The sequence below is a fragment of the Aethalodelphis obliquidens genome, unplaced genomic scaffold, assembly GCF_003676395.1.
Source record: "Aethalodelphis obliquidens isolate GAN/ISIS:26980383/991018 unplaced genomic scaffold, ASM367639v1 scaffold3, whole genome shotgun sequence".
NCBI lineage: Eukaryota > Metazoa > Chordata > Mammalia > Artiodactyla > Delphinidae > Aethalodelphis > Aethalodelphis obliquidens.
In genome coordinates this window covers 1630737-1652291 of record NW_020837947.1, presented here as the reverse complement: position 1 = coordinate 1652291, position 21555 = coordinate 1630737, and the positions used below count along the sequence as shown (strand labels likewise).

At 65.1% G+C, this 21555-nt stretch overlaps 1 protein-coding gene across 1 annotated transcript in view; it reads right to left on the bottom strand.

The window, feature by feature from the left end:
• Nucleotides 1–11829: 11829 nt before the first annotated feature.
• FRMD1 (FERM domain containing 1) overlaps nt 11830–21555 on the bottom strand; it is a 15756-nt gene continuing 6030 nt past the window's right edge. Inside the window, exons 3-11 of the mRNA XM_027080366.1 lie at nt 17783–17862; nt 17411–17487; nt 16298–16484; nt 16037–16192; nt 15686–15751; nt 14737–14911; nt 13634–14008; nt 12221–12300; nt 11830–11991 (exon numbers count right to left, since the gene is read on the bottom strand). Of these exons, the coding sequence (XP_026936167.1) occupies nt 11830–11991; nt 12221–12300; nt 13634–14008; nt 14737–14911; nt 15686–15751; nt 16037–16192; nt 16298–16484; nt 17411–17487; nt 17783–17862 (1358 nt within the window). The remainder of the gene's footprint in view (nt 11992–12220; nt 12301–13633; nt 14009–14736; nt 14912–15685; nt 15752–16036; nt 16193–16297; nt 16485–17410; nt 17488–17782; nt 17863–21555) is intronic.

Below are 21555 nucleotides of genomic sequence, written 5' to 3'. Positions count from 1 at the left end.
GCAGGCTGAGGGGAGCTTGGGGACCGTCTCCTGTCACTTGTCACTCCCCGGCAGCAGACCCGCGGTCAAGTCGGTCACTGCCCACGGGCTCCTCTGCCCCGCACCCCGGTTGCCGGCCACCGGGAGGAGCCCGAGCACGTCCTGCAGAACCGCTTCTGTGTCGCCGAGGACCCAAGGACTCGGGCGGGGGTCCCTGGGCCCCACCGGCCACGGGGAGCTTGTGCGCGCCAAGCTGCGGCTCGTGGGCCTGGCGGGCAGTGAGCGCGGGTGAGAGCGGGAAGCCTTCCCCTGGGTGGCCTGGGGACCAGGGGTCCTGACCGTGAGCGGACGGGGGTCCCAGGCCCGCTGTCCCCTCCCAGATGCCCTCTAAGCTCCAGCCCCATCCTCCTGGTGCCGTCTCAGCACCGAGACCCTGTGTGTCAATCCAAACACTGCTCCCTGCGGGCGACCTGCGGGGCGAGGAGCCCGGTTCCCCTAAAAGCTTCCCCTGCTGGCGCTGCGTGGGTGTCAGAGGGGGACACCAAGGGGACGCAGGGTCTCCTCCACCTGCTCTTCCTGAGAAGCCTACATTTTGCTTTTCTGATTCATCTTGAATTCATGTAAATCCTGTGTGTGGCGGGGTCTCTGCACTCTGCCAAGGTGTCTGGAGCGATGGGATCAGCCCTGAGGGAGACTTCGTGCAGCAACCGGAGCCTGGTGGCCCTCACAGACATCCTGGGGGTGCTGTCGGCAGGCAGAGGCCACGTCCCAACAGGAACAGCGGGCTCACGCACCTGCTCCAGGACGCGCTCGGCACTGCCGTCCCCATCGGTGCCCCAAAGAGGGGAACTGCTGCCCCGCTGCCCCTCGCCCCGGGCTCGCCCCTCCCGGCCACACCTCCTGGGGGGCTTCCCGGCGCTCGGGGTCACTGCCGGCCCTTCCTCAGGATTCGCAGCGCTGTTGAGAACACTGTCGCTCTTCTCAGTGTTGTCTGGCCCTGGGTGGTTTGTGGAGTGTGGGCACCACCAGCCCCTCCGGCTGGGTTCCAAGTTCCTAGGGGTGTGGCACACACAGGGGGTCTCTGAGCTGTGGGACTGCACTGCACTTGCACGGACGCCCCTGCTCTGGGCTGTGTGCACTGGCTGGCCATGTGGAGGCTGGACTCCTGGTTGCAGGTGCCAGAGACCCGACTGAGTTAGAAGAAGTGTGGGCGACCCTCGGGGCCGTTGAAGCATCAGGCTGTGGGTTTGGGGATCGAGGTGACCTGCCGACGTTGGCCCTCACCAGCTCAAGCTCTGAGCCGATGGGGGGGAACTCGATGGGGGCTCTGTCCTGCACCAGGCTGTCTGTCCCGGCAGGCAGGTTCCTGAGCTGAGCTTCTCTGTCAGACTTTCCTCAAGGCAGCCCTGGCCTAGCTCAGGCCGCCCACCCCGCAGGGAGCTCGGGACGGGAGGGGCAGGGTGGGCACCCCCAGCGTCTCCTACCGCATTTGACACCAGTTAAGTGGCTTGTCTTTCCTTGGGAGACACCGGTCATGGGAGGCTAATGGAGCTCCTGCCATGGGGGATAAACATGGGGCAGGGGATGGAAACACACAGGGGAGGGGTAGAAACGCAGGGGAGGGGACAGATTGCTCTGTTTGGAGCTGCAGCCCGTCCTGGGATGACTGAGGTGACGCTCCAGGGCCCCTTCTGTCCCTGGTCTCGGGGTCTCCCTCTCGCTCTGTCCACAGGATGAGAGGGGGGCTGCTCCCAGGGCCCGTGCTCAGCCCACGACGTGCATGGCTGAGGGGGAGGGGATGCAGGGCCGGGCACCCGCAGCCCACACTCTAGTCCCCATGGCCGGGCTGCTGTTTCCGCCTCGGGTTCCCTCCGCGCCTGCCCTTCCCCTGTCTTTGGTCTTCCTCCCAAACTGTTCACCCTACTGCTGGCCCTTGAGGAAAGCAAGAGCTGGATTCCACTGTGGAGAGAAGCCCCGGTGCTCCTTGCCAAGGGCCCGGAGGCGGCCGAGGGCCCTGTGAAGCACAAAGCGGGACCCCAGCCTCACCAGGTGCAGCCGGGGGCCTCTGCCCCCTAAGCTGCAGGGGCACTCCCCGGGGAGCCCCTGGGGCGCCTGGGCTGGCGCTGCTGGGGGCCGGGCTCACCCCTCCTGAGCCGGTGCGTACGGAGACGGCGGGTATGGCCGCGACCTGGGCTTCGCAGGACCTTAGAGATGCCACTTTTGCATTAGAATCTTTCCAACTGTGTGTCGTCACTTCTTTTTTCAAGGAGCTGATGCAAAGTTACTGGGCAATCGTGGGCGTGGCCCAGGCCAGAGGCACGTGGCTGAGACGCTGCAGAGCCTGGGGCTTGGAGCCCAAGTGAGCGAGGCAAGCGGAGCGAGGCCGTCCAGCCCCCAGAAAATTCAGGTGAAGGAGAGGTGGACGCGGGCTTTTCTCCCTTAAAATGTGCTTCCTGGCATTGCCTATAATGCATGTGCTGTGAAAATAAACACGCTGAATTTGAAGCCTGTAAAGCCGGCCCACGTCTGGACAGATCACTGAGGCAGCAGGAGGCTGGGGGAGGCAGGTGCATCTGAGGAGCCGCCTTTGGGGAAGAGGACTTGGGCAGGGCCCACGGGTGGGTCCCAGGGGCTGGCCGGCTGCCGGCAGGAGGGACAGGGAACCTGTCCCCTCGTTCGGCACAGATGGGGTGTAATGGGGTGCCGGGTGCACGCACCCCGCAAAGAGCAGGTGACTGTGTGTCCTTATTCCCCCTCACGAGGACCTGTTCGAGCCCATGTCAGGGGGCCAAGCATGATGCAGACTCGAGGGGGGACCCCGGCCCTCAACCCTGGGGCCTGCGGACAGAACTGGGGGGCCCTGCGGACTTGGAGAGGAGAGCGGGGCAGCTTTATCCCCCTGAAGCCCGGCAGCTGCGAACGTGGGAAACACACCCCGTCGTTGTTCCTGGCTGTGGTCCTGGCTGTCCGCTCATCCCTCCTGGGACAGGCGCAGCCCCGTCGCCGCCAGCGGCTGAGCGGGTGTCAGTGCAGTAACGGACTTTCCACTGCTTCTCAGAGCATCTGAGCATTGCTACAGGCCCGCCAGGCTGCAGAGGGCCGTCCACAAGGGTGGACCGTCCACGTGGCTCTCCCCACATCACCCCATTGCTCCGAGAGTTTGGCACGTGCCCAGAGAGGACGGTGCTCAGGAGGGAGCTGCCCGGTGCAGGGCCCGGCAGGCAGGTGGGCGTGGAGGCATCAGCTGCTTAGTGCGGTGTGGACACCCGTGTCCCAGCAGGAAGAGACTGTAGCTCCGCAGCAGGGAACACGCGGGCGTCCCCGAGAGAGGACCAGGGTCTCGTCACTGGTCTCACAGAGGGCGTGACCCCAGCCTCCGGGAGCCTGGTCCGTGAGGCCTGGCCCTGGCCTGGCCCTGTCGGGGAGGGAGGAAGATGAGCGGGAGAGGGGGTTGCCCGGGTGGGAAGACCCCGCAAGGGCTGCCACGCTCCGGGCAAGAGGAATCCCAGAGCCGCGCGGAAGATGTGCATTCTGATTTAGATCAGAATGGTTTAGATCTTTTCTACACGCGGAAATGAAAGCGGTAACACCCAAAGACGAAGCGAAGAGCTGAGGACCCTGGCAGAGATTTTGTGCACAGCTCAGGGAGTGGGTTGCAGTGGGTCCGGGTCAACGCCCAGGCACAGCCAGCACCTCCAGGAAGGATGGGACACGCTGGTCCCAGCCCAAAGGAGGGCCTCCGCTCCACAGTGGCCGCCAGTGTCTCGGGCTGGGCACTCTGCACCCCTCCAGGGCACCCACCTCCCGAGTGTGCCTTCTAGGTGCCCACGACAGGAGGGGGGCAGCCGCGCGATGCAGGAGCCGTGGGCTGCTCCCCGAGTCCCAGCCGCCGGGACACGGCTCCCCGGGGACCCGAGGGGCCAGCGCTGGGGGTGGGAGGGGCGCTGCGTGGAGGAATCACACACCATCAACCACACAATTAGATCCACGATAGACGGATCAGCAGAGAGATGGCAGACGACTTAAACAGAAGGGCTAAGTGGACCTGTTGTGTGTGACACCTGCACGAACGTGGCAGCTGCGGAAGCAGCAGAGCACAGAAGTGTTTCGTATTCACAGCTCAGATATCGTGAGCAGCGTAGCCAGTGGAGGCAGAATCTTCTAAAATGGTGAAAACTCCCTAACGTGACAAACAAATCAGTTTCAGCTTCCCTTGACTCACGTGACTTTCGCGTTCCTGCGAAGAGGGGCGTTAAAGCAGCAGGGGCGATCCCGCGTGACGTGGCGGGAAGCAGCGTGGGGGCCCAGGCTCAGCGCACGCACGGTCCTCACCTGGGAGTGCCCGCCGGCGTGTCGGCAGATCCTGCGGGTGTGAGGGATGTGTTCGCGGAACAGGACCGTCTGCGCGCTGCGTAGTCCTAGGACGCCCAGCCCCCTCTGGTGACAACCTGAGACTGCCACTGCGCCGTCGCCCCCCGAGGGCTTAAAGGGCTGGCCCGAAAGCAGGTGGATGTGACTGCGGCGAGCTCCGCTCTCAAACTGCCCCTCCCCTGCTTGCCAAGCTTAGGAACCCCGTCAGTGGGACGAGGCTTTTGGGGCGGATTCGAAGCCGCAATACAGCAGGACAGCAGTAACCGAGTTTCTCCACAGGACAGGCGCAGACCGCAGCAGCTGGGCAGGACCACTGTCAGCTCCTGCGTCTATTTCGGCGTAGAAGAGGGAGCTGGGGGACACGGGTGCCCAGAGAGCCAGGGACAGGTCACAGCCCTGAGGGCTGCGAGGCCAGAGGAGCCGCCCGCCATGCTCCCATGGTGCCCGGCCGTGTGAGATGGGCTCTGCCCTGAGGGACAGTGGCCGCTGCTCTAGGCACTGGGCCCTGGGCCAGGCTCCGTGTGACCATCCGATCGTGTCTCTGTTCGTCCCCTGGGCCCACGCGCCCACCGCCCCCGCTTGGCTGTTCTTTGGGGAGAAGCAGGTGGCGGCGGCTGTGGCGGGTACAGTGCCCCACCTCTCTCCCGTGCGTGTGACCAGTTCTCCCTGCTCCACGTCCCCTGTCCCCCCACAGCCCCGTGTCCTCCTGCGGTGAGAACAGCACCCGGGAGACGCTGCCTGCCGCGCTGGACGCCCGCTGAGGACGTCCCTTGAGACAGTCACTGGTCGCCCAGGCCTGGGCCACCACGAGCCTCATGGTTGGAACAGCGGGCCACACCCTGACAGTGACAGGGGCATGAGGAGGAGGGGGGAGAGCTGCCACCGGCCAAGGGCAGGGCTCCTGGGGGCCGGCCAGGGCTGTGCCAACACATCGTCGTGGCCGCTGGCATCCCAGCCCTCAGAGTGGCCGCTGGCCAGCCTCAGGACAGAGCACAGGACAGCTCTCTGACTCTGCGCTGTTGGCAGAAACAGAAAACACTTCATTTGCGGAGGAGGCAGACGTGGGGTCTCAGGCTCACTGTGGCGTCCCTGTGGGGCGCCAGCACGCTGTCCAGCTTCCAGGGGTCCCGCGGTCCAGGCACGCGGGCAGCTGCCCACACCCTCCCTCCGGGGGGAGGCCCGGGCTGGGCCGGAGGCAGGGCTCGTGGGGCCCAGAGGGAGCCGGCACCACCCCCTGGGCGCCCTGGGCACCTGCACCAGGCGTGTCGCCCATGTCCACTCGCTCACTCAGTCACGGGGCCACCCCTGGGAAGCCCACTGCACGACGCTGCGCCCTGTGGGAGCACCGGGCTGCTCCGTACATGGGGCAAAGCCCCGCCCTCGAAGACTCCATAACCAGTTGGGGGTTAGATATGGCCCCCATGTCTGCGCCCCCGTCCACACAGCAGCAGCAGGGGCAGGTGTGTGGACCAGAACCTCTCAGGTAGACCCAGGTGCCCCCGCCCTGCTGTCCCGGGACAGGCCTCGTACAAGGACAGATGAGGGAGGGAGCTGGCCGTCCCCAAGTTTTGGCAAATAACTGCTTCGGGGACTTGTTGCCACTTTGGGGAACCTGCTTCCCGGACTTGCTAACCATCGCCAGGCCGAGCTGCCCGCCGCGGACGGCCCAAGCCCTTGGGCTACACTCACCCCGCACCTCCCTCTGCCGGCTGCCCCCCTCCCCCTCAAAGCCTCCAGCCATGCCCACGAGATTCCCGGGGTAAGTGGCCTTTTCACGTGGCCGAGGCGTATTAACGATTACCGTGTTCCTACATCTGCTCTTGGAGGAAAGCTGGGTTTGCATTCACAGGAGCCCCACGCCCCCCGGGAGGAAGCAGAGAGCAGAGGGGGCGCAGGGACACGTTCCTGTCTGTGACCAGAGGTCCTCGGGCAGAGCCCCTGGCGGGCCTGGGCCTGCGGCCTGAATCTTATATAAACTGACGGTGATGGGGACCCTCCCGCAAGGGAAAAAAAATAAGGTGATGCACTCTAAAGGAGGTAGCAGACACATACCTAGAGAAAAACGTCACCACCGTCAAGTCACAACGTCTAAACTTTTCAAAGCATGCGAATTGCACTAATAACCACAGGATTCCGCGAGGCGCTTCCACCACTTCATCCGACAGCACCCGCAGCCTCTCCTGGCTGCGTCCTCGACCACGCCCTTGACCGAGGAGTTCACCCTGCTTTCTCCCGGTTTCCCCTGACGCTGGTGTCTGTGGCTTGTGCCCTTCACGGCCACGGGAGGGCCTGGGATGTCTGTGAGCCGTGGGTTTCCCTGCCACCCCCGCCCCCGCGGTGCCAGCTTTGCTGCCGCGTGCTTCCGGCACTGGGGGGTCAAGGTCCCCACGAGACGTGACCTCTGACCGCAGGGGTCCTCCCGCAGGCCACTGCTGTCCCCGTCCAGCTGTCCGTGACTGTGAACCCCGCGGGTATCTCCCACCAAACCCCACTTCCCCCTTGGCTGGGCCCCGAGTGCCCGCCGGCTCCGCCCACGGGGAGGGTGACGGGGTGCACGGTGGGTGGACAGCCAGCTTAACCACTGACGGTTAAAAAGTCCCAGTCCTGCACATTTTTCCAAACGGTGTCCCCATGTGAACATGCCGATGGGGTCCAAAGCCCAATGCCCATGGCCTGGCGGTCAGCTCGCCCTGCCCGTCTCCTCCGTGCCTGGGCCGCAGAGTCCCCACCGCAGGAGCCCCGGGTGGGGCCTGCCCCCAGGGTCCCCGGACACAGCTGAGGGACGCGGTCCTCTCTTCCGGGTCTCAAAGCCCATGCAGCCCTTCTTGGGGCATCAGGCTTTCCTGGAGAAAGGACACCCTGAACCCGGATTCTGTCTCCCAAGAGGGAGCCAGGGCCGTTGGGCAGAAAAGGCTTCACAGAGCGGAGGTGGCCGGCTGGACACGTACCCTGGAGTCCTGGCCCATGACCGAGAGGGTGAGGCCCCCAAACACCTGCCGCCAGGTTGGGCTGCGGTGCTTCTCTGGCCCCAGAGTCCCCGGGGCAGATGGGCCACGCTGGTCCACATGCAGGTTCCCAGGGCCCAGCAGCGGGTGGCTGGCCCTGAACAAGCCCTCGGGGTTCTCGGGAACTGGACCTGCTAGCGTGAGCTCCGGCCTCACGGGGGAGCCGGTGGTCATGTCCGGCCTACTCGTTCCTGAGCCATCTGCCCGCCCGCCCTCCAGCGTCCAGAGGGAGCCTGGGGGTCTTGCCTCTCAGCCCTTACGAGTGTGGAGGGAGACGTGTCGGGGCGCCCCCCGCAGCCCTGGGGGCCACACGACCCCCGGGGCGAAGGTGGGTCAGTCCTGAGTGACCCCTCACAACTGCGGCCCCTGCTGGCTAACACCCGTTTTCCGGGGCGTCTGCAGCATCTGCCTTGCCCGGAAGGCCTTGGGTCCCCACCCACGCAAGATGAAGAGGCGGCTTTCCCGCTGCTGCACAGAAGCCTCCTTCCTCTCCTGGGGACGGGCCCCCTCTGCCGGCCATCGGCCTCCGGGCCGGCGGGACGGGGAGGGAGGCCGCAGGGGGCGGGGCTGGAGACCCGGGCGCGGCGCCGCCCAGCCACCGCGGAGCCCCGGCGCTGAGCGGACACGCGGCCGTTTGCCGTGTCTCCGCAAGGCCCAGAGGGAGCGCAGAAATAGGAACAGGGCTCGGGTGGTTTCCGGGGTCAGCCAGCGGTCCCTGCCGCCTCTTCCGCCAAGGACACGGGCTGCGCGCAGCCTCTCTCGACCCGTGGCGCCGGCCACCCTCAAGTCGGGGTGGGTTGGATCAGGGGTGACAGACGCAGGCGCAGCCCGCGTTCGAGGTCGGAAGCCACGCAGCCTGAGCGGCCCCGCCCCCAACCCCGCGGCCACGCCCCCGCCTTCCAGAGCCGCCCCTGAGCCGCGCGGGGGCGGGACGCACCCAGGTCCCTGCCGCCCCGGAGCCACAGCGCGCCGCCAGCGCCCTCTCGTGGCAGCCGCGGGACGCGCGGGCGCGGGAGCCGGCGCTCAGACGCCGGAGCTTCGAGTTCCCGCGAGGGGCTCCGAGTGGGCACCCGGTGAGAGCTTCCCTCCACCGCTCCGCGCCCACTCACCACTTCTGCCCACGTTCGTGTGCACGCGTGTGCTTGCGTGTGCACACGTATGGGTGTGTGTGGGACCGCAAAGCAGTCCGTTAGGCTGCGCTCTTGCTCCCAAAAGTTCCTTTAAAGGACCCTAGACCAGGGCAGATGCAGCCTCAGTTCTTACCATGGGGACCCGACTCAGTGTGACCTCGGAAACTCACGGAAAAGCAAGGGCTCAGGCCCGCAACAGCTCTGGAGGCCCAACCCCGTCCTCCAGGACCACACCTCCCTCGCCGCCTGCTCTTGTGGACACAGGCTAGGTGTCCTCGGGAGCCCTGTTTCGGGGAGGCCCAGCTGGGCATGTGGGCACCTCCTGCACAGGGGACTCTGAAGGGCGGCCCGGGCGGCCCGGGGTCCAGCACTGCCACGGCCGACCCTGGCCCTCACCGCGCTCCGTGCTGGGGGGTGCTGCCCCCGTCTGGCGTCCACCCAGTGCTGGCACGTGACCTGACTCGGTGACGTCTGCTTAATGAGGGAAAGACTGAGCAGATGAGGCCACCTCGACCGACCCCTGGCCACCCTGCCGGCCCGTGCCCCACGGCAGCACCGCCCTTCAGCCGCCCCCACCATGCTTTTTTAAAAAACGACTTAGACAAATATGAACTCCAAGGGCGGGGGCTGGTCTCCCGTCCAAGCTCCTCCGTCCACGCAGCGCTAGGACACCGTGGTTCTTCACGAGGTGAAGCTCTCGCTGTCCAGGAACCCTCACTGCGAGAATCTAGTACTCGTGTGGCCGCACCGCCCAGCCTCCCGGCGCCCCGCCCCCGGCGCAGGCTGCCCAGGTGCAGACACACGGACGTGTGTGCAGCTCTTCATTACACATGCGCGGTGTGAGCACGAGCGCGATTTCCTTTCACAGTAAGGACCAAGAGGCCCGGTTAAGGCCAGGCTGCAGACCCCGCCCCCTGGGCTCAGGCTCCACCCCGTCCCCAAAACACGGCCCTTGTGGGGTCCTCAAGGCGTGAGCAGAACAGGGAGGGGACGATGGTGTCTCGGGCACAGTATCTGGGACTATCTGACAGTGACACACAGGTCAGTGCATCCAGACAGAGGGCAGCAGGTGTGCAAGGGGGGGGGAGGGCCAGAGGGACGCACAGGTGAATTAAGCCACACCACGCCACGTGCCTGTCACCAGCCTCAGGCTGGGAGGGTGGTGTTACCCGTGGAGTCCCACTTGTTCCAGAGCAAGGAATGCAGGGCCCAGCTGGGGTCAGGAGATAGGTGAGACACGGCACCAGCCCTGCCTTTCCCTCTGGGGACACAGAGCGCCAGCCTGAGGCCAGCTCCCTCCGCCGTCTGGGCTCAGCGCAGCCACTCTGCACTGTCCATGAAGTGGATGGTTCGAGAAGGCCCCCTGCACGTAGGGCCCTGGAGGCGGTGGGGGCCATGTCTCAGCCCTGGGGCAGCTGCCCTGACTTGGACAGGAAAGCACAGCGTTAACTACAGCCCACCCTCCGGGCGCCCGACCCCGGCGGGTCCAGCCCCAAGCGGGACACTCGGCCTGCTCACTGGCCTCTTAATCACCGGCCAGTACGGCCCCCAGCGAAGGTCAAAGTCCCTCAATATGCTTTTCCAGAAATCGCTGTGAAACTCCACTCAGCCATTCAGCCACTTGTGGAGCCGCCAGCTGGAGAGGTGGCGACGCTCGGAAGGGGTCTCCTGCCCCAGACGAGGGGTGTTGGCGGTCCGGACCCATCCCTGTCCCCACCTCCCATCCAGTCTTCTGACTCGGGGAGGGGGCAGGGGCAATGAATGGCCGGTGGGCGGGGGGTGACCAGTGCTGACTAGATGCCACGGCTCCCTGGTGCCCAGACGCCCTCTGGGCTGGGTGGGTACTGGGGCAGGAGGTGGGGAAGGACCACCTTCACAGCCTGACTTGTGATGGGAAGGAGAAAACTCGGGCTCTGCGCTGGCGGGCTTTCTTCTGGAGCCTTCCTTCTGTGAGTGAGAGTAGATCACGGCTTCCTCCTTAGCCTGCCCCTCCCACTTCCTGCCACCAGCTCCACAGGACCAGTGTCCACGTGGCTGTGCGGTTCCAGGCCCGGTGCCTCTGTGTACACACGGCGGACAAGGTGGGCTCTGCTGAGGGTCTGGGGTGACGCAGCTGGGCCCACGGCTCACAGAGGCACCTCTGTCCAGTGGGCCCAGGGCTGTGAACAGCAGGGGCTGCAGAGAGGGTGGTCTGGGGAACCTGTGGCCAGTGCAGTGACAACGACGGTGACCGTGAGCTCAAGGACTCCCGGGAAGCTTGCTGTTCTTGGTCTCACCATCCATCGAGGAGTTGGTGGCAGGGGAACCCCAGAGGTCTCTCCAATGTCCGAGAGCAGCTAGGACATTGGTCCCCAAACTTTTTGGCATGAGGGACCGGTTTGGTGGAAGACAATCTTTCCACAGGCGGGGTGGCGGGTGGGGGTGGGAGGAATGATGGTTCAGGCGGTAATGCGAGCTCCGGAGGGCATGCTGTGCGGCCCGGCCCCAAACAGGCCGCGGCCGGGCGGTTGGGGACCCCTGAGCTGAGACACCTTCCCTCGAGCGTTAGAGGCAGCGCGGCCCACGCGCCACTGCGCAGAGACTGGAGCCGCGGACCTCGAAGGATGCTCGGACCGGCCATAGTCCGAGCAGCAGGGAAAGTGAGACCTCGTGGGCACCTCCAGGCCTGACAGAGCTGGCTCCACCCCTCAGACAGGTGAAGGTGCAAAGCCGCCAGGTAAAAGGGGCGGTGCCAGAGGCCCCGTTCAGCCTGGCGGTGGTAGGTGGGAGCCTCCAGGGCAGAGAGGGCCGGCGAGACGTGGACGGAGAGATGGACGGAGCCCCGCGTGGATGGAGCGGCGCTGCAGGGACAGAGTCCCAAGTGGGCGGAGCCGTGCGGCGCGGACGGGGCCCTGCGGGGGTGAAGCGGTACCCCGAGGCGTCTACACCACAAACTCCTCAGGGTGGTGGTCTTCTCCGAGCAGGTCCAGGGAGCGGGAGTTCACGGACCTCCTCGGCCCGGGGTCCAGCGCGCGGCGGAGGGGGCAGCTGCGCGGGGCGGGGCGCGGGGCGCGGCGCGGGGCGGGGCGCGGGGCGGGGCGCGCCTCGTCCACGCTGCGGCAGTGCGGGGCCGCGGGGCCGGCTGCCGCCCGGGCCTCCGGCACCTGCAGGGAGAAACCAGGAGGCCGTCCTGCAGCCGCCTCACCCTCCCCTCCCTTCTCTCCCCCTCCCGCCCCCGCCCCCGCTGAACTCCCACCTCCTGCCGGGCCCCCGCCCGCCCGCCTCCCTCTGAGTCAAATCGCACCCTAACATTCACTCTCTTTCCAGGGTCACCACCCGCCCACTGGGGCTCCCCCAGGTCCGCCCTAAGCAAGGCCCGGCGCCTCCAGCCCCCGCTTCCTCTGCTCCACCTCCCAGGGCCACTGGCTTTGGCCCCCCTCCTGCTCCTGGGGGCCGGGGCGCAGCCCCCCAGAGCCCCGCACTCCTGGGGCCCGACCTGTGCGGGCCTTGTTCACACCGCCCACCGCCTGGGAAGGGGGCGGGGGCGGGGCCGGGGGCCGCACCACACGGCAGGCCGAACTCTCAGCTCTCAGCCGCGGAGGACCCAGCTCCCGACCCGCCTCGCTCCCTAAAGCCTCAGCGGTCCCCCACTGCCCAACGAGTCTCCCGGGGACCCTCGGGTGGGCCTAGGGCCCCTGACCTGACGAGGCGCGATGCAGAACAGGGAGAGGCCACCTGGCCCACGTGGGGACCTACCTGGTGCAGGGCCTCAGCGCTCGGGCCCCTCGTGCTCACCAGCGTTACCCGCACCGCGGCCAAGGGCTGCTGGGGAGAGGCTGCGAGGAGGGCGAGGGCACGTGAGCAGGGCCCGGGGACACCCGCCTGCTCCCTGCAGAGGGCAGCCCACCCCAGGGCCCCAAACTCTGAGATGAGACTGGGTGCCTCTATGGTTCCCGCACCCCTCCTCTCAGGCCTCGGGGTCACAGAGAGGTGGGCTGTGACCTTGGCCTCCTCCCTGCAGGTCATCTGGAACCCCAGACTATCACGTGTCTTCTCCACGTGAGGTGTCGGAGCCCTTTCGAGGAGCGATGGTTTCTGTGGGCGACCTGGGCTCCTCCCCTTAGGTGGTCTCCGCCTATCCCAGCCTTCTCCCTGCATGGTCCCCCAGGACCCCCCCCCCCCCCCGCCCCCCCCCCCCCCCAGCTCACACTGCCCTGTCCTTCCGCACTGGGCTGCTTTAGTTGTCCAAGTGCTCTGATGTCTAATCAAAGCAGGTGCTTACTGGGCAAACAGCATCTTATCATTATTATTGCTCATTCCAGATTGCAGACCACACACTTGGGCAAAACCTCAGAGCTGGAGACCGATCTGTCCTTTATCGCTCAGAATGTACAGGTGGACACGGCAGGTTGACCAAAACCACCTGACACTGTGTGATCTTGGCTGACCTTGGGTAACCCTGAATGACTCTGGTTGGCCCTAGGTGATCTTGGGTGACTCTAGGCGACCCTGGGTAGCACTGGGTGACCCTGAATGATTCTGGGTGACCTTGGGTAACCCTGAATGACTCTGGGTGGACGTGGGTGATGCTGGGTGACCCTGCATAACCTTGGGTGACTCTAGGTGGACCTGGGTGGCCAGGCCCTGAGGCTGGTCCCCACGATTACCCATTGCATCCACTCTCAAAGACGCTGCAGGTGCTCAGAGAATAGCAGAGCCTGCGTAACCTTCCTGGGGTGACAAGGAACCACTTCAGGGCCCCCACTCCCAGACCTACTGCAGAAGCATCCCTGGGGACAAGGAGCTCCTGCTAAGCCGGGTGGGTGCTTGGTCCTAGAATGGCTCATAAGTGGCCAACTGTCATGTGACTTCTACTGACCCCGTGGGTAGCAAGAGAGAAACGTGGCTGAATGCTTTCTGATGGGATCTTACATGAGGGACGCTGGCCAGGCCAGGCTCCCTAGGAGTTACCAGCTGCAGGGGGATTGAAGGACCACCACCCACCGCGTCTTGCAGGGAGGGCCCTGTCTTCCCTTCTCTGCTCCCAGGCCCTGTGGTGGAGGGGCCCCTGTGTAACAAGGTCCCCAGAATCAGGGTGACGAGCACCCCAGCCTCTCCCGGCACCGACAGCGATGACCCAGCCGGCATCTAGCCAAGCAGCACACTCACCTTCCCCCTGGTCCCGGGTGTCGCCCTCAGGCCCACCGCTGCCACCACCAACTGTGCCACGGCTGCTCTGGCTGGTCCTGGAGCTGCTGGGCGGCTCCTCCCCGTGGAGCGCGGCAGCCCCGACGACGGGCTCATCCACCGACATCTCCCCGGGCTCCACGGGCTCCGCCAGCTGGGAGTCGGCCTCGATGCCCGACGAGCGGGAGCTGCAGTGGCTGCCAGACGAGAGGAGCGAGAGGCGGTGCGGGGGACGCCAGCCTCCGTCCCTATTGTCCCCGCTGCCAGGGGAGCCGGGGGACGCCCTGCTGGCCAGGTCCAGGTCCAGGTCCAGCTCTAGCACGTCGCTGACGCAGGACTCCCGGTAGCACTTCTTCTCTGTGCGGGGGGAGGGGGAGGAGCGCTGGAGATGGAGCCGCAGGTGGCCGACAGAGGCCCAGGGGTGCAGCCCACCGCCAGGCCCAGGAAGATGCAGAGTCGGGGGAGGGAACTGCCACCCAGAGGTCAGGGGCCCGAGTGTCCGCTGTCAAAGCCCAGGCAGCCGGTAAGCTCCTAACACTCGCCCGTGTGCTCACGGCCCTGGGGCTCCCAGGTCTCAGGGCGAGGGGCCCCAAGCAGCCCCCGCAAGCAGGTGTGCACACATGTGCACACGGGCACTCCATGCTCACACACACATGTGCACATAGGCACTCCACGCTCACACACACGTGTGCACATAGGCACTCCACGCTCACACACACATGTGCACATAGGCACGCCATGCTCACACACACGTGTGCACACAGGCACTCCGTGCTCACACACACATGTGCACATAGGCACTCCGTGCTCACACACACATGTGCACACAGGCACTCCACGCTCACACACACATGCGTGCACTGCCAGGGCCTCCAGGAACCGCGTGGGGGTTACTGCAGCCCTTGCCTCACTTCCCCCCCGGCCCCCATCTTCAGAATCAGGCCCCAGGAGAGCTGGAGGAGTGGGGTCGCCACCACCCCCTTGCCAAGCCCCCCTCTGGGAAAACAGGGTGCGACGCGGGTTGCCGCGCCCGGTGTCCGACCTAGACCGCAGAGGAGGGGTGGGCGCGGAGGGGACGGCCCCACCTTGGGCCTCCTCCAGCTGCCGCAGCCGCTGCAGCGCGGGCTGCAGGGTCAGGTGCAGCTGGTGGCTGCTACTGAGCAGGTGCAGCAGGTGGCGGGAGCGCCAGGAACAGCCCGTGCGGTACACCAGCTTCCGGGCCGCGGGCAGCCCGTCCGGCCAGAGCTCAAACCTCTTGCCCTGAGCAGAGAAGAGACGCGATGTGACATACCAAGAAAGCCAGAGAACAGCATCAGCCAGGCCCTCTGCTGGGGGCTCCCCTGTTTCTGTCCTGCCACCAGATTTCTCCTGGGGGTGCGGGTGGGGGAGGGGCCTCAGGGCAGCTGTGACCCGGCGCCCACCGCGCTGGGCCGGGGGAGGTGGACCCTGTGGGCCCACGGCCGTGTTGGGCCCTCGAGTTCAGCCTGCACCCAGGACCCACCGTCCCTGCCACCTGCCCAGCGCCAAGCCCGGCCCAGGGCGTCTGGATGGAGCGCATCTGCGGCCTCCTCCTCGCCCCCCTTTATTGTCCCCACCCAGGGGCCAGAAGTCCTCCTGGTGACGAGAGCCAGGACACCCAGCCCGGCAGAAGGGCACTTCCAGGGGGCGGGGCCGTCTCCATGCGGGACACTCCCCAGGCCTCGGGCTGTGCCTGCACCTCGTGGGCCATGACATGCCTGGTCAACGTCCTGAAGGACAAGCGTCTGCCAGGCTCCTCTGGGCTCCTGGGGGCTAAGACACCCCCGACCCCAGCCCCGACCCCATCAGACACGCACCAGAAAGGCCAGCTTCCCGATGTGGCGCCAGGGGAAGTCGTAGAGCAGCTGCGGAGCGCGGTTCACCTCCTGCAAGACAGCAGGGCCGCGTGCACAGGGCCAGCCAGAGGGAAGCAGCAAGACCAGCCCCCGTGGGGGAGGGGAGGGGCCGTTAAGGAGAAAGAGGAGGGGGATGGGGAGGAGAGCCACTGCCGGTCACCTGATAGACCTGCACCCCTCTGAGGGTCAGTCCCAGGACAACGGTAGGTCGGTCCTCCTTCTTATCCTAAGAGGACACAGACGTTGGCAAGGTCTAGAGCCCCTGGCCTGGGGTTGTGGCCCCCTCGCAGACCCTCGCTGGTGGACCAGGGGTGCCTGAGGGCTGAGGTGGGGTCCCCGGGCCTCCTCCCATTTCCCCTCTGATGGTGGCTGGGGGTCCCGGCCCTAGGACAGCCGTGGGGACTCTGGCCCTCCTGTCCTGGGTCGGGGTCCCGGCCGCCCTGTGGACCCTTGGGGAGGTGCGTCCCAGGCCTGAGCCGCCCTCCCCCACCCGGCGTCCCCGCAGCTGGACCTTGTACAGCCTGAAGAAATGGACGGGCACGTCCTCCAGCCGGCAGGCCTCCCGGATGAAGCGCAGCACGGCCTCCTTGGGGCTCAGGCCCCCCTGCTCACGGTGCAGGGTGGGCGCGTGCCTGAGGATGTAGGCACTGCCCCTCTTGGTGATGATCTGAGGAGGGAGCCGCCAGCCATCTGTCCAGCCTGCTCCCCCTCCAGCCCGGGGTCCCCCCCCCGCCCCTGGGGGTGGCGGCCAGGATGGAGAGAGGGGCCTCACCCACTGTGGGAAGTAGGCCTGCGGCTCAAAGTAGCGGCCCGAGTGTGCTGGCTCGCGGAAATTGCCCAGGTCGGCCTGCAGCCCGTAGGCAGCCAGCAGAAAGTAGGCCTCCTCCCGGTGGGCGCACTGGGACCGCAGCACCCGCTCCTTCAGGTGGCAGTAGTACAGGTGCCTGGCCGTCCTGTCCCTGGCGGGCGAGCGGGCTCGGGAGCGCCGTCCCCCTGCAGCCTGCGGCCTCCCACCCCGCCAGTCACCGCTCCCCGCCCGCCACGCCCCGTCTCGTTGCCCCAGGGCCCCAGGACCCTCAGGGCCCCGAAGCGGGGGAGGTACAGGTGGACGTGCTGCCGCCCCCCTGCTGCTGAGAAGCCAGGTGAGCCTGACTTTGGGCAGGGCTCCTGGGACCCAGGACTGGCCGACCTGGTTTATAGCCGCCTCCTAAGAGACAGGCCCCTTTCTTCTGCTAATTTCCCAACACACACAGGGAGCAGGGCCCCTGGGAAGAACAAGTTCAGATCTTCTAACACTACCACCAGCGACTGGCCCCACAGCACGGGGCAGCCACGCTCCCTCCCCGCAACCTGCCTGTTCGCCCCTCCGAGACTTTTCCAGAACCTTCCCCCCCACCAGCTCTCTGCCTGGGGAGGCTTGTGGGGACCCCGGCCCACTTGCACCTGCTCAGGGGGCTCCTGGGACACGGGCCCCGCTTACCCGCCCCCGCTCTGGGGGCGCCCCAGCATCTGTATTTTCCCACATGCTCTGGTGGGGTTCTCTCGGGAAAGTAGGCCCAGGAACTCAGAAGGAGGCCCTGCAGGTGTGCCAGCCTGGGGCCCTTTCCCACCCGGATGGGGCACCAGCAGCTGGGCGCGCAGACCAGAGCAGGAGGAGGCCCCGCTTACAGAGGAATCCGCAGACCCTCCAGCACACACCTGGGAAACCCCACCCTAGGGCATAAAATACCTGTGTTCGAAACACTTTCGTTTCTGCCCTAGTCTTTACATGTTGGTTAATTAAAAAGAATGGCTGCGCCTCTGCCCCCCAAGCAACAGCGATACCGCATCCTGACAGGTGGTCACCCTTCCGGGAACGTGCCAGAGAACCAGCGAGCGACTTTACCTGATAAGCCTTCCGTTTTCCACGTAGTACTGCACCCTGAGGAAGGCCACGAAGGGGGCCCCGGGCCTGCCGCTTCCCTGGGGCTGGAAGGGTGGAGAGAAAGCGGTGCTGAGACCTGGGGGGAGGGGGCTGACCCCGGCTGGTGCTCAGGGGGGAGCACCATCTGCATCGCTTCAGACCCAGCCCGAGGCCACAGCTCAGGTCTGTACTGCGGGGCAAATGTCCAGAACACTGGAGGGCGTTGCACCTGCACCCACAGGGCTGGCTTCCCTGCGCCCGGCAGACTCCACGCCGGGACCTGGGGCGGGGGCCAGCAGCTGGGCCTCCCGGGCCCCTCCCCCCTGCCCTCCCCCGCCTGGCAGTTTGGCTCACTCTATGCCTTTCTCTCTTCCAGTCCTTTGAGAAGTATTTGCTGAGCTTCTGCCCCAGATCCATGAAGACGTGCTCGCTGTCTACAGAGAGAAGCAGGGCCTGGAGCAGAGCGTGCTGGGAGGGGCCCGTGTGCGAGCAGTCACACGCGGTGGCCTCCTTGGGGTGGCAGGCTGAGGAGCGTGTCTCCTGACGTCCAGGCTTTACCGGGTGGTTTTCCAAAGTGCGGAATCTTTAGACACTGACAGCGCGACGGCACTGGAGCTGGTCCTTGCCGGGAGCGTGACCGTCCGGAAGGGTCTTCCTCCCAACAGCCCCTCTCCCAGCTGTAGACCGAGTCCTTCGAAACTGGAAAGGCCTGTAAACCTGGGACCAAGCTCCCCAACTTCAAGTCAAGTCACATTAACGTGGTAATGCTGGGAATGGTCATGGGGGACCCTTCTTTCCAAATTCTACGCTCGTGTTTTTGGACTATTACGACCACGTGTTTCCTTTGTGAGCTGGAGAAAAATGAGGTTGTTCTAGAGGAGCGTGGGGCGGGCCGGCCTCCCTCCGCTACCGTCAGGCTCAGCTCCAGAACCCGTGACTCTCAGGGCCTCGACTGCGCCACCTGCAGGCCCCTCTCTGAGGACAGCAGGACAGCCTGACCCCTCCCAGCTCTACGAGGCAGCCTTCCAGGGTATAGACGGGGTGGTGCCAGGGGACCAGGGCGGGGCCCGCCACACCACTCAGCAGCCCCCGCCTCAGGAGGCGGTGTGCCTGCCCCGTGCAGGCTCTGGGCTTGGGACCCCGAGCCAACACCCGCATCCTCGCGTCCTCAACACCTCGGCTGTTATCTCTGCTCACTTTGCAGAGGAGGAAACGGGGCCTTGTAGAGGCTTGGAAACACGCCAGTCACACGGCTAATAAAACCCTGGTAGGGGTCCTAGGGTAACCGCCTCCCCACCCCCAGGCCAAGGACCCTCGAAGCCCGGGGTCAGCAAAGGAGGGCCCTGGGCCACGCAGAGCACAGCCGGGCTCCTCTGCTACATAACGTCTGTAGCTGCGTTCGTGCTCCAAAGCCAGAGACACTCACTACCTGGCCCTGTACAGGAAGCGTGCCCACCTCTGCTCTGAGCAAGCACTGCTTCTCATTCATCTAGACCGTCTGTGGCTGGGAGGCTCCCCCAGGGTGGTCGGAGCCCACAGGCTCAGCCATGGCGTGCCGTCTGACCTTGGCGGCGCTGTTAAAGGATCAGGGTTCTGTCGAAGGAGCCTGCACGTGGGGACAGGAGTGAAGAGCCAAGCCCACCTTGCAAGGGCTGTAGGGGTCCTTTTCCGCATGTGATTATCCAAATCACCTGCCTGCTCCTTGCAAGCTCCCCGCCAAGTTCATGATAAAGAATAGAAAGGAACAAACCACCTTCGGCTTAAGTTCAAGCTCCAGAAGAAAAGTCCCGACAGCATCACTAACCTAGACGACAAAGGCGCTAGAAACGGATCGAATGTGCTCTCAAAGTCGCCCACTAGCCCCCCAGCTGCAGCCCACCCGCTGGACGTGGGCTTCCAGCACTGCCCACCTGAACCCATGGGCCAATCTCGCACCACTAGAAGTAGGGCCCAGACGTGGCGTCCGGTGACGGACACGCCCAGGGCCAGCCCTGCGGTACGTGTGATGCTGTCCCACCCAGAAGGCTGAGTGGAGTGACTGGGCGGTCCCGCCAACTTCCGGGACAGGGAAGTGTGGGGTGAGAGCCAATTTAGGTGATGCTGGGAGGAAACGGGATCCTAGAGTGTGGGGCTGCCAGTGGGACAGTGGATACACTGGCCTCAGCGAGCCACTGGCATGAAAAAGGGGAGGGGTGTCAGGAGCCGCATGTGTCCCCAAATTCTTATGTTGGAGCCCAAACCCCCAGGGCCTCACAACGTGACTGTAGTTAGAGCTGGGCCTTCTAAGAGGTGATTAAGTTAAAATGAGGTCATTAGGGTGGATCCTGATCCGGCGGGACTGGGGTCCACATAACAAGAGGCGCTCAGACACAGATCTGCACAGAGGGCTGGCCACGTGAGTTCAAGGGGAGAAGATGGCCAAGTACACGCCGAGGAGAGAGGCCTCAGGAGGAACGGCCCCACTGACCCTGGGATCTCAGACCTCTAGCCTCCGGACTGCGAGAAAACAGGTTTCTGTCGTTTACGCCACCTGGTCTGAGGCCTCTGTGACCTGAGGCCGTGCAGGCTGCGCAGAGGCTGGTTCTGATCCTAAGAGGTTTAGGGACCAGGTGACAAAACACAACGCGGGGATGCTATTTGGGTCCTTATTCTTACAAAACAGCTATAAACAGACATTTCTGAAACAACTGGGAAATTTAAATATCAAGCGAATATTAAATAATATCAAGAGGGGCTTCCCCGGTGGCGCAGTGGCTGAGAGTCCGCCTGCCGATGCAGGGGACGCGGGTTCGTGCCCCGGTCCGGGAAGATCCCACATGCCGCGGAGCGGCTGGGCCCGTGAGCCATGGCCGCTGGGCCTGCGCGTCCGGAGCCTGTGCTACGCGACGGGAGAGGCCACAGCAGTGAGAGGCCCGTGTACCGCAAAAAAAAATAAAAATAAATTAAAAAAATAAAATAATAATATCAAGAAATTGTTAATTCTGTTGGTGTACAAATGGCATCGTGGCTATTTAAGAAAATATTCTCTTTCAAGAGATGCGTCCGGAGCATTTGGGGATGGAGTATCACGAAGCCTGGGATTTATTTCAAATAATCAGCAGAACATTCCGGGTTCAATGGAGCAGGTTTGGCAAAAGGTTGGCAACTGCTGCTGTTGTCTCTACTTCCAGGGATGTCGGAAAATCCTCCAAGTACTGTTTCAGTAAAATGAGCATTGCGTCTCTCTTCTATCCTGCAGGGCTACCTGCCGGACGGGGGGCTGGCTGCGCGGCCCGCCGTCCTGGGCAGAGGGAGACTGGGGTGGGCCTGTGAACGCCACTGGCCTCCTGCTTCTCCCTCTGAGACCTCCTTGCTCCGGCGGCCAGCCCGCCACCCCTCCCCCGACGTCCCTCGATTGCTTTACTGCCGGTGGCCGGGCTTCAGGTCCATCCTCACTCCGCGTCTGGAGCCCCCAACGTGCCCACCCACTGAGTCTGAGCCCGCCTGCACGTCCCACACCCAGACCCCAGCGGGGCCTCGGAGGGTCAGGTGGTGGCGGCACTGCACCTCACGCCCTGGCGGGGGGACCCAAGAGCTGGCGGCTGTCCTGGACCAGAGAGGCCTGGAGTGGCACACGCCCTCAGCTAAGCCACCTCCAGATGCTCCAGAGGCCCGGGCTCCCAAGTGACAAAGCTCAGGAGGAAGAGGTACCCCTGAACCCAACCACCGCGTCCCAGGGGTCGGGGCCCCCCAGAGCCTGTGACCCCCTCCCCCCAGGGCTCTGGGTCTCAACGAGTCCCCGCACGAAGTCACCACGCGTGTGCGTGCCCTCTCTCTGCTTTACTGCCCGCGTGTGCCCAGTCCTACGCCACGAGGCCTGTGCCGCGAAGTGAGCGGTCCCGCCACCTACCCCAGCCCCCCGCTCAGCCTCCACCAGGCCCACCAGGACCCTCTCTGGAACGATGGGGACTTCATTTCCATGAAGCGGGAAACTTCTAGAACAAGACGACAGACTTGTTGAGGAATGGGCACTGGCAACCCTCCCCTCCCCCAAACAAACCAAGCTTCTTAGAAACGCTCGCGTCCTGACTGGCTGTCTGCGAGGGCCAGGCATCGCGTCCTGACTGGCTGTCTGCGAGGGCCAGGCA